At 37.5% G+C, this 12,099-nt stretch overlaps 1 protein-coding gene across 1 annotated transcript in view; it reads left to right on the forward strand.

The window, feature by feature from the left end:
• The first annotated feature begins 698 nt into the window (after positions 1–698).
• LOC113465363 (autophagy-related protein 2 homolog A-like) overlaps positions 699–12,099 on the forward strand; it is a 21,630-nt gene continuing 10,229 nt past the window's right edge. Inside the window, exons 1-5 of the mRNA XM_026830995.1 lie at positions 699–828; positions 1,333–1,514; positions 5,170–5,320; positions 5,868–6,076; positions 6,929–7,116. Coding sequence (XP_026686796.1) covers positions 699–828; positions 1,333–1,514; positions 5,170–5,320; positions 5,868–6,076; positions 6,929–7,116 — 860 coding nt within the window. The remainder of the gene's footprint in view (positions 829–1,332; positions 1,515–5,169; positions 5,321–5,867; positions 6,077–6,928; positions 7,117–12,099) is intronic.

Here is a 12,099-nt window from a genome sequence, read left to right on the forward strand (position 1 = left end):
TTCCAGGAGGTTTGATAGAGGGAACTGTGACTGCTAAGGTGTTATCGTCCCGAAATAGAAGAGAGAAGGAAGACAGGATAGAAGAAAGCCTGTCGTTCCGAGAACGAATTTTATTTAGAATAAAGTTTGCCCTGGGTGGTAATCGAACCCGCGACCTAGCGCTTACAAGGCGGACGCGACTATCAACCATTTTTTCCTGATCATTTTTTTTTTTTTTTTTTTTTAATCGAGAAGGCGCTATATTTGAGCAAAAATACCAATATCTATTCCTGATTTTATTAGTTCATTTGTTATTTTATCCTCACCTGTTGTTTCAATCCTGTAAAACTAAAAATATCCGTATTGTTTTGTACAACGCTTATGGTACCTGAGATCAATCAATGTGATTTCTCAATTATTTAGCCTTAAGATACCATGTTATCTTTAGGCTAAATAATTGAGAAATCACATTGATTAAAAATATCCATTTTAGAACTGAAAATATTTCACGTGTTTTTGCTTTGATAGCAATTCCATGTTGATAAACATGAACATAAACTTTACGGACACGGAATGTAGGTAAGTAACATGATAAGTATGGAAACATGTTGTCTACTTGCAGGTGTGTTTTTGCTTTGATAATAATTCTATGTTGATAAACATGAACATAAACTTTACGGACACGGAATGTAGGTAAGTAACATGATAAGTATGGAAACATGTTGTCTACTTGCAGGTTCACATCAGACTTGTTACTATGGACTCCCTCCGCTCCTTCCAGTCAGACATGGACCCAGAACATCAATGTCAACTATAACAATGTCTTCTCTATGTGTAAAGGCACACAAGGTAAAATATACAAAGAACCAAAGCTCTAGCTCTAGACTCTAGAGAATTCATCATTTTTATTAATTTTACTATTTTTTTCACCTATTATTATTGGGTCTAAATTTCGAGATGAATCATGTAATACTCCATAATTTCAACCCTGCTCTAAATATTAATTTTACTATTTTTTTCACCTATTATTATTGGGTCTAAATTTCGAGATGAATCATGTAATACTCCATAATTTCAACCCTGCTCATGCGACTGATCTTTAAGTTATTCATCCCAAAATCCTGTACTGTATTCTTAAAGGTCTTTAGTGTCAAAAATTCGGTCTTCTCATTTAAGATTTCAAAGTTGACTACCCCTGGGTCGGCCCTGCTAGTTTTTTTTTTTTGAAAAAGATCCCCCTCTTTGAAAAAAGTTTTTTTTTTTCTTTCGAAATTTGTTATTTGAAATTTCCGTAGGGTCTCCTTTTTTATTGAAAAAAAGAACACTATGAATTTATGTCAAAATGGTTTTCAGATTCTGATTCAGATCCAGACTCGGACGGGGAAGAAGGAGGGGGCGGAATATTCTACTCGATCCACGAACACCGGACTAGAAATCCACGACTACTACCGCAAGATCAACTCCTAGGTCAAAGCAAGGTCACTCTCTCCCTGTCTGTATCTCAATGTGTGTTGGACATGTACCCGGATGCTAAGGTAGGTTGGGTGGCAGAGAATGCCACGGGCTTTTAACTTCGCCCTGGTTTCAACTTTTACTTTTTCTTGCTTTGTGTTACTTTTCCTGTTTGTAAAGTTGAAAAGATAGCCAGCCTAGTTAGCTTAGTTGGTAGCGCGTCTGCCTTGTAAGCGCTAGGTCGCGGGTTCGATTTTGTATGTTAATCATAAATGTCCAGTGTGTAGATTGCTTCAGTGCAAAGTAAAGTGAATCTGTATGGGGAAAGTCTGTGTTTTTTTGAGAATGATTCTTAGGAATATATTTTGTGTACGTTGTAATGGTGTCATGACATGCAAATGATTGATTCCGTGACTGGCCGTTACGGGGCCCACTCAGCCTTGTGAGCCAAAAGCACTAAAAACTGACCATCGAAAATTTGACCCGATTACTTACATTACTTTCCTTCCTATAGGATAAGGCAAGTAAAAAGTGTCAATCCAAGCATGTCACATTCATCAGTTTCTGATTAATCACCGAATTTGAGCAATTGTTAGCTCTCAGCCTTGTGACATACTGTTAGCTCTCAGCCTTGTGACATAAATGGCCGTGGCAATAATCTGAGTTTTTTTTTGTTAGCCTTTTGGTGTTTTTATTATTTTTTCTTTTATTTGTTTAATTTTACTGTAGTTTTAAGTTAGGGACTTGCTGTACTAATGGGTAGCCCCCGTGAATATTGAAATAAAATTAAAAAATTAAAAATTAACTCTTGGATTAAAGAATCTGATCGGTAAAAAAAAAAATCTAATCCGATCCAAGAATTAAATCTAAACCGAGTTCAAATTCATATTGTAGCCCGCGAAGCATAAAAAAGTGAATTTCAATGTTCCCGTTGACCTATATGATTACAGAGTTCAGCTCGAGCAATTAAAAATTAACTCTTGGATTAAAGAATCTGATCGGTAAAAAAAAAAAAAATCTAATCCGATCCAAGAATTAAATCTAAACCGAGTTGAAATTCATATTGTAGCCCGCGAAGCATAAAAAAGTGAATTTCAATGTTCCCGTTGACCTATATGATTACAGAGTTCAGCTTGAGCAATGCTGGAGTGAAGTAGACATTTCCATCATGGACAGAATTTCAGCTCTCCTGAATCCTAAACCTTTGTGCAGTATATCTTCCCAATATAAAGCAGACAATACAATGGTAAGATGATTATTGAACGAATGTAATTGTAATTTGTATTTGTATTTTTTTTTTTTTTTTTGCAAAAAATATCATTATCAAGTCAGAGAATCTTAATTTAAAGAGATTTTAAATACGTAAGGCTATTTAAGTCTGCTTGTTTATTTTAACAACATCATTCTCGAACGGTTTGTTCAAAATTCGGCCTTTGAGGACACCTTAATGAGGATTCTTTTATGTATGAGTTCTACAAAAATATCATTATCAAGTCAGAGAATCTTAATTTAAAGAGATTTTAAATACGTAAGGCTATTTAAGTCTGCTTGTCTATTTTAACAACATCATTCTCGAACGGTTTGTTCAAAATTCGGCCTTTGAGGACACCTTAATGAGGATTCTTTTATGTATGAGTTCTACTGACATAATATCTCACCGACCTTAAAACTAGGTAAAATTGATTCCGTTATTCCGTTTTGTTACAGCAATCAGCATTTGATCAAGCGATAGAAACTTGCTCTGAGTGTGATAGTAAACTAGAATGGAAAGTGACGTCATCCTATGTGGTCATCAAACTGAGGTAAGATTTAGGTATCTTGTATCTTGTGATAGAGATAGACTGTCTTGATCTAAGAATTCTAAGTTTTTTTTTTCTTCTTTTTTGAAGAAGTTTGATAGAGAGAATTCCATCAACGGAGGCCTTATGGTCCCGGAATTGGAGAGAGAATGAGGACAGAATAGCCAGCCGCTCCGAACAGTTCCAAGAACGAACCCTACTTGTTTAGGGTAAGGCTCGCTCCGGCGGCAACCGAACGAACTTACATATTTCATATGTTTGTTATATAGGTTGTCTTGTCCGGAAGTTTTATGTAAATGCTACACTGCCCTGCTTCAAAAGAGGGCAGTAAGTCCAAAATTTGACATTTTGAGTTATATATCTATACCCACGTATTTTTATGCGTAGAATTCAAAAAACGCATCCTCACCGACCTTAAAACTAGGTTCAACCTTAAAATTGATTCCGTTTTGTTACAGCAATCAGCATTTGATCAAGCGATAGAAACTTGTTCTGAGTGTGATAGTAAACTAGAATGGAAAGTGACGTCATCCTATGTGGTCATCAAACTGAGGTAAGATTTAGGTATCTTGTATCTTGTGATAGACTGTCTTGATCTAAGAATTCTAAGTTTTTTTTCTTCTTTTTTGAAGAAGTTTGATAGAGAGAATTCCATCAACGGAGGCCTTATCGTCCCGGAATTGAAGAGAGAATGAGGACAGAATAGCCAGCCGCTCCGAACAGTTTCAAGAACGAACCCTACTTGTTTAGGGTAAGGCTCGCTCCGGCGGGAACTGAACGAACTTACATATTTTGTATGTTTGTTATATAGGTTGTCTTGTCCGGAAGTTTTATGTAAGTGCTACAGTTCCCTAATCCACCATTTCATTTCCAGATTCCCTATTCACTGAACCATTTCATTTCCAGGTTCCCTAATCACTGAACCATTTCATTTCCAGATTCCCTATTCACTGAACCATTTCATTTCCAGATTCCCTATTCACTGAACCATTTCATTTCCAGACTTTAACTTCGCCCTGGTTTCAACTTTTACTTTTTCTTGCTTTGTTTACTTTTTTTGTTTGTAAAGTTGAAAAGATAGTCAGCCTAGTTAGCTTAGTTGGTAGCGCGTCTGCCTTGTAAGCGTTAGGTCGCGGGTTCGATTGTGTATGTTAGTCATAAATGTCCAGTGTGTAGATTGCTTCAGTGCAAAGTAAAGTGAATCTGTATGGAAAAGTCTGTGTCTTTTGAGAATGATTCTTAGGAATATATTTTGTGTACGTTTTAATGGTGTCATGACATGCAAATGATTGATTCCGTGACTGGCCGTTACGGGGCCCACTCAGCCTTGTGAGGAAAATGAGTAGCTATGTTTTTCTTGCTTTGTTTACTTTTTTTTGTTTGTAAAGTTGAAAAGATAGTCAGCCTAGTTAGCTTAGTTGGTAGCGCGTCTGCCTTGTAAGCGCTAGGTCGCGGGTTCGATTTTGTATGTTAGTCATAAATGTCCAGTGTGTAGATTGCTTCAGTGCAAAGTAAAGTGAATCTGTATGGGAAAGTCTGTGTTTTTTGAGAATGATTTTTAGGAGTATATTTTGTGTACGTTGTAATGGTGTCATGACATGCAAATGATTGATTCCGTGACTGGCCGTTACGGGGCCCACTCAGCCTTGTGAGGAAAATGAGTAGCTATGTAATATAAATGCGCATAGCGATCGGTGCCAGCATGGTAGGTAATCGGGAGCTGGATTATTGGGATATATGTATTTCGAAAAATCCTACAATGCTGCAGTGAGCACCAAAGTTGTGAAATAATAACACAAAGAAAGACATTTATTTTTTTTATTCATTAATGTGTATAATCCAGGATAACAATGGCGTGTTGGAGGAAAGTGCGTTTGGTCAGGTGCTACTCAGTTGTGAAATATATATTTTTTTTTATTCATTAATGTGTATAATCCAGGATAACAATGGCGTGTTGGAGGAAAGTGCGTTTGGTCAGGTGCTACTCAGTTGTGAAGATGTGCGAGTGTTCACCGTGTCCAAATACAAGGGGAAGACTGGGAACAGTTTTGTCATAGCTCAAGTCAACAATGCCGCCCTGTATCATAGTGGTAAGTTCAATAAGAAATAATAATTTATTAAAATTTTCAATTCAAATACACTTCAAAAATTCTCTGTAAATATTAATACACATTCCGCCCCCTCAAATCTAATATATAAAAATGAATATTTGTTTGTTTGTGTGTTCGAACTTTATGCCTGGTCAAACCGCTCATCCGATTGCTATGAAACTTTAAATACACTTCAAAAATTCTCTGTAAATATTAATACACATTCCGCCCCCTCAAATCTAATATGTAAAAATGAATATTTGTTTGTTTGTGTGTTCGAACTTTATGCCTGGTCAAACCGCTCATCCGATTGCTATGAAACTTTGTCAACTTATTGCTTGCACTCCCGTGAAGGTTATAGGCTATTTTCCGGTTCGTTTTTGTTAAACTATACGCCGAGCGAGACCAGTAAATGGATGAGGGACATGAACGGCCATGCCTTTTTTTTTTTCTTAGACACCTCACCATTTGTTATTCTATTCTGTTCTGTTCTATTTTTCTGTTCCTCTATACCTATTCTACTTTACTATATTCTATTCTATTTCAGATAAAGTACATACTCGTCAGAGTTTATCGTCAGATAGCTGTAAGTTCCCCCCGACCTGTGATCACCTTGTAGAAACCATCTATAAATCCGACGAGACCAGTATACCCACCAGCAGTGGATCGAACTACCAACCCGTGGGTTGTGGAGCGGACACTAGTGATATGTTAACCGTGGCTGTACACACGTATCTGGACGATAGACAGCTCAAGGTAAGTAGTAGATGGTGAATTAATTTCGGGTTCGATCCCCGGCTTGGAATATTAATTTCTCTGGATGTTTTTTCTTCTTTTTTTTAAATACAAATCAAGTAAGTTGAGCTATGTTTTAATACGACGATTTTTCCTTTAGTATGTTTTCTGCTTGAGCATAACTCTCGAACGGTTTTTGTCCAATTTTTGATTGAGTTGGACGAAAAATCGTGTAAAGGCATTTCGAGTTATACAAATCAAGTAAGTTGAGCTATGTTTTAATACGACGATTTTTCCTTTAGTATGTTTTCTGCTTGACCATAACTCTCGAACGGTTTTTGTCCAATTTTTGATTGAGTTGGACGAAAAATCGTGTAAAGGGATTTCGAGTACAAGGGCTCTTTTCATGATATCTCCCCTCATAGCGGCCTTCTCTAATGGCCGGTTCCACGAAGTGTTTAAACTCCGTTTAAGTTAAGCTCTGAATTAAGCCATCTGATTGGCTGTTTCTTTTTTTTTATTATTAGGTATTCAATCAGATTGCTTAATCCAAGAGTTTAACTTCAACGGAGTTTAAACTAACATTGTGGCCCCGGCCATAAGGTGAGGTCATTTCGAGTACAAGGGCTCTTTTCATGATATCTCCCCTCATAGTGGCCTTCTCTAATGGCCGGTTCCACGAAGTGTTTAAACTCCGTTTAAGTTATGCTCTGAATTAAGCCATCTGATTGGCTGTTTTTTTTTTAAATTAGGTATTCAATCAGATTGCTTAATCGAAGAGTTTAACTTCAACGGAGTTTAAACTAACATTGTGGCCCCGGCCATAAGGTGAGGTCTACAGTTCCCTGATTTACCACTTGTTTTGTATCTCAGATGAACCGAGTATCTTGCTGTCTGCGCGGTGCTACACTCCGACATCGTATGTCATTACCTTACCAGAGTGTCTACTCTCAGCTTATCGACTTCTTCGATGTGATAGATTATCCTGTGACGGGATACGAACCCTTGCCCATCGTAGTAGAGTACCATCAGCACTTCTTTGACTGCGCCCTAGACTATAGGTGAGTCATAGGTTTTTTTTTTTATTTCACAGGGCTTTATCCCGGTTTTAATACCATCAGCACTTCTTTGACTGCGCCCTAGACTATAGGTGAGTCATAGGTTTTTTCTTTATTTCACAGGGCTTTATAACCCGGTTTTACAGCTAAACAGCTTTGGTATTCAAAAAATTGAAACTGATAATTGCATGCCTGGCCACAATTCAATTTAAGTTTAACTCCAAGATCAAGCAATGTGATTGGTTGATTTCAAAAAGTTTCTAAAATGTTATGTCAAACTCTGGCCTGACATTCAAAAATTACCAGAACATCAATGTCAACTATAACAATGTCTTCTCTATGTGTAAAGGCACACAAGGTAAAATATACAAAGAACCAAAGCTCTAGCTCTCTTCAATCCATCCCTGCTTTCATTTGTGTATCAAAAAGTAAATAGATAGGATATTGAATGTACCAGTTTCCAAGGGATCACTGAAATTGAGTAACGTTGCGCGTGGTTGATATCCGGATGGACTGTGATCATCGGGATTGTATGCTGCTGGATTTTCCTGCTCCCACTCAGGCGGGGTGAGATTGTCGCCAAATTGATGGTAAAATCCCCATCACTGAAGACCTTAGCGCCAGCCTAGTTAGCTTGGTTGGTAGTGCGTCTGCCTTGTAAGCGCTAGGCCGCGGGTTCGATTCCCGCCCGGGGCGGATTTTATCCTGATGGGATAATGTTCGTTCTCGGAACGGCTGGCTTTCTCCTATCCTGTCTTCCTTCTCTCTTCGATTTCGGGACGATTGGGATAATGTTCGTTCTCGGAACGGCTGGCATTCTCTTATCCTGTCTTCCTTCTCTCTTCGATTTCGGGACGATAAGACCATAGCAGTGACAGTTCCCTCTGTCAAACCTCTTAAAAAAAAAGACCTTAGCAGTTAAACAGTAACGTTAATATTCTATTAAACATATTTAAAACAGTTTCAATTTTATTTAATGTCACTCTGTTAGCAGTTAAACAGTAACGTTAATATTCTATTAAACATATTTAAAACAGTTTCAATTTTATTTAATGTCACTCTGTGTAATTTTGACAACCCAAACTTTGGACAATCCGACGATAAATTTTATGGACTGTTTTATGATAAATTTTATGGACTGTTTTATGATAAATTTTATGGACTGTTTTATGATAAATTTTATGGCCTGTTTTATGATAAATTTTATGGCCTGTTTTATGATAAATTTTATGGACTGTTTTATGATAAATTTTATGGACCATTTTTCTCTTGTTCCTCAGGTTTATTCGAGCTCTCAGTTCGCGTGTCGGATGCCCCCAACACGCCACACCTAGAGCTCCGCGCTTGGAATAACATGGTACACATTCGTACCTGTGCCGATTCTGCTCGGGCGCTACTTCAACTCCTGGCCTACTTCGGTTCGGATGGCGATCTGAAGCGAGACCGACCCAGGGGAGGGGAAGAAGAGGAGGAGGGAGAGGGGGAGGTGGAGATGAGGATGGGAGGGGAGGGGGAGGAGGGGAGGATCAATGATCTCATGGAGGAAGCGATGAGCGAGACCGTGCCTGCTCGAGGCAGACATAAGAGTGAGTAAATGAAATTCTGATGGTGTGAACATTACACGACTTTTTATTACAATACAGAACTTGAAACCATACAACACAGGGACAAGGGTCAGACTGGAGACAGAACTATTTTTCCAATATGCCTGTATTATTAAATAACTTTTTCCTGATGCATGAGAATTAAGTCGCTCATTTGTCAAGGTGTCATCAGTTATCAACCTATTACCATTTTCTCACAGACGACGTAGACACTGAAAAATTAATGGCCTATCTTACCTCTAAGAATTAATATAGTTTCAACTTTTTTTTTTAAATATCACAATTTTGATTTACACAGACAGGCCAGTATTTCTTAAACTCTGAATTAACTGAAAACTCTGTGTTTAAGATCGGGCATAAAGTTTTTTTTTAATATCACAATTTTGATTTACACAGACAGGCCAGTATTTCTTAAACTCTGAATTAACTGAAAACTCTGTGTTTAAGATCGGGCATAAAAGTAAATTATGTATTATCTGTTTGATTTCTCAGATAACAGTGGCTCGGAGCAACAGGTAGAAGTGTTTCTATTCCCAGATGAAGGCAATGGTAATGAGTTGGATGAAGAGGATATCACAGTAGAAGATGATGAATATTTAGACAAGGAGTTCTGCTTCCTGGAACATGAGGCTGGCTCTGGGTTTATTGTAAGTATCAGAGCAACAGATAGAAGTGTTTCTATTCCCGGATGAAGGCAGTAATAATCAATGGTTTGATTTGATTGATTTTTTGAGTTTACCTAACCATTAAAACATATATTTATTATATAAAAAGAAAATGACAACTTTTTTTTTTTAATGTCACAATTTTGATTTACACAGACAGGCCAGTATTTCTTAAACTCTGAATTAACTGAAAACTCTGTGTTTAAGATCGGGCATAAAAGTAAATTATGTATTATCTGTTTGATTTCTCAGATAACAGTGGCTCGGAGCAACAGGTAGAAGTGTTTCTATTCCCAGATGAAGGCGATCTGAAAAAGTTGGAGAAAAAGTAAAATGTACGAAAAATTCTACAGAAATTGGGGTCACGATTGGCCTACAGAAATATGTGGCTACATTTTTTAGAATAGAATAGAATAGAATAGAATATACCTTGTTTATACTACCAGCATAGGACTGAAAAGTCCCTTTACTCTCGCAGTCTAGATGAAGGCAATGGTAATGAGTTGGATGAAGAGGATATCACAGTAGAAGATGATGAATATTTAGACAAGGAGTTTTGCTTCCTGGAACATGAGGCTGGCTCTGGGTTTATTGTAAGTATCATAGCAACAGGTAGAAGTGTTTCTATTCCCGGATGAAGGCAGTAATAATCAATGGTTTGATTTGATTGATTTTTTTGAGTTTACCTAACCAATAAAACATATATTTATTATATAAAAAGAAAACGGCAACTGAGAAAATAATTACAATAAATAATTACAAATCTGCTTGCCATAACCATAACCAAACACAAGCAATAGCTTCTTGGTTCTGGATAACTTTATTAAAACATTAATATTTTGTATGTACGTTTGTATGAATGTTCAAGTAAAAATAAAGTATTTGTCAAAAAAAAAAAAAAAAAAAAAAAAAAAAAAAAAAAAAAAAATAATCACCTATCAAATCATATGCAGTCTTACAAACCATCTACAGTCTTACAAACCATCTACAGTCTTACAAACCATCCTTTGCTGATCTTTTCATCAGAAAACAATACATAACATCCTAGACTTTACTTAAAGCCCGACCATTCAGCCACAGAGTTTACCCACTCAATCCAATCTTTTGAAAGACAGAAAGAGAAATCTTACATTTTTAAATCCTTGTCACTTACAAACCTTAAAAAAATTGCGATCGATTTAACTCAAAATCTGGAAAAGTTAGAGAAAAAGTAAAATGTACGAAAAATTCTACAGAAATTGGGGTCACGATTGGCCTCCAGAAATATGTGGCTACATTTTTTAGAATAGAATAGAATATACCTTGTTTATACTACCAGCATAGGACTGAAAAGTCCCTTTACTCTCGCAGTCTAAACAAGGTCTTATATATTTGATTGGTAATGACATTACATTTTATGGAACAATAATTAAGACCTGTTTAATTTTTTTTTTAAGACTTTGTTATTATTATTATATTTGTTCCCTTTTTAAATCAATTTCTTGATTCTTATTTCCTCTCTATTCTATTGTATTGCAGGAGCTTTGTGTTTTCTCCCGAGGTTCTCATTCGGTTAGACTACCAGGGGAAGCATGTAGACATGTCACACGGACCTCTAGCGATTCTTACTTCCTCTCTAATCTATTTTATTGCAGGAGCTTTGTGTTTTCTCCCGAGGTTCTCATTCGGTTAGACTACCAGGGGAAGCATGTAGACATGTCACACGGACCTCTAGCAGGTATACTCATGGGCCTTGCACAACTCAACTGTTCCGAAATAAGACTGAAGAAAATCAACCATCGCCATGGGTAAGTTAGCCTGCGTTCAAGATCCTTCTCAACCACCTGGATTAAACTTCGAAAAGTCACTTTACATCTAAGACAAAAATCTGGTTTCGAGTGAAACAGGAACAAACAGGGTTAATCCCGTTTATAGTGTGTGTGTGTGTGTGTGTGTGTGTGTGTGTGTGTGTGTTTTTTCATTTGTTTTTTTAACTATTTCTCTTATGTTTTTTTAAGATCATGCCTAGCCAAGTAGCCAGACTAGTTAGTAGCTTGGTTGGTAGCGCGTCTGCCTTGTAAGCGCTAGGCCGCGAGTTCGATTCCCGTCCGGGGCGCGGGTAATGTTCGTTCTCGGAACGGCTGGTTTTCTTATATCCTGTCTTCCTTCTCTCTTCGATTTCGAAACGATAACACCTTTGCAATTACAGTTCCCTCTACGAAAACCTCTTTGATAAAAAAAAAGTCAGCTCCCATGGCGTAGTGGTCACTGCGCTCGCCTTGCACGCGGGAGGCCCGGGTTCGATTCCCGGCGGGGTCATGAAATTTGATTTCAAAACGATAACACCTTTGCAATTAAAGTTCCCTCTACGAAAACCTCTTTGATAAAAAAAAAGTTAGCTCCCATGGCGTAGTGCTCACTGCGCTCGCCTTGCACGCGGGAGGCCCGGGTTCGATTCCCGGCGGGGTCATGAAATTTGTATCATGCAAATGATTGATTCCGTGACTGGCTATTGCGGGGCCCACTCAGCCTCGTGAGGAAAATGAGTATTGGGAAAATCCTACAATGCTGCAGTGAGCACCAAAGTTGTGACATAATAACACAAAGAAACTGCATTTACATTAAGTTCTTTTTTTTCCTTTGTTAAGCTAACCCTGGTTCTTTGTTTTTCCCTTTGTTAAGCTAACCCTGGTTCTTTGTTTTTGCCTTTGTTAAGCTAACCCTGGTTCTTTGTTTTT

Source organism: Diaphorina citri, unplaced genomic scaffold (assembly GCF_000475195.1).
Source record: "Diaphorina citri unplaced genomic scaffold, Diaci psyllid genome assembly version 1.1 scaffold2775, whole genome shotgun sequence".
In the NCBI taxonomy this organism is placed as follows: domain Eukaryota; kingdom Metazoa; phylum Arthropoda; class Insecta; order Hemiptera; family Psyllidae; genus Diaphorina; species Diaphorina citri.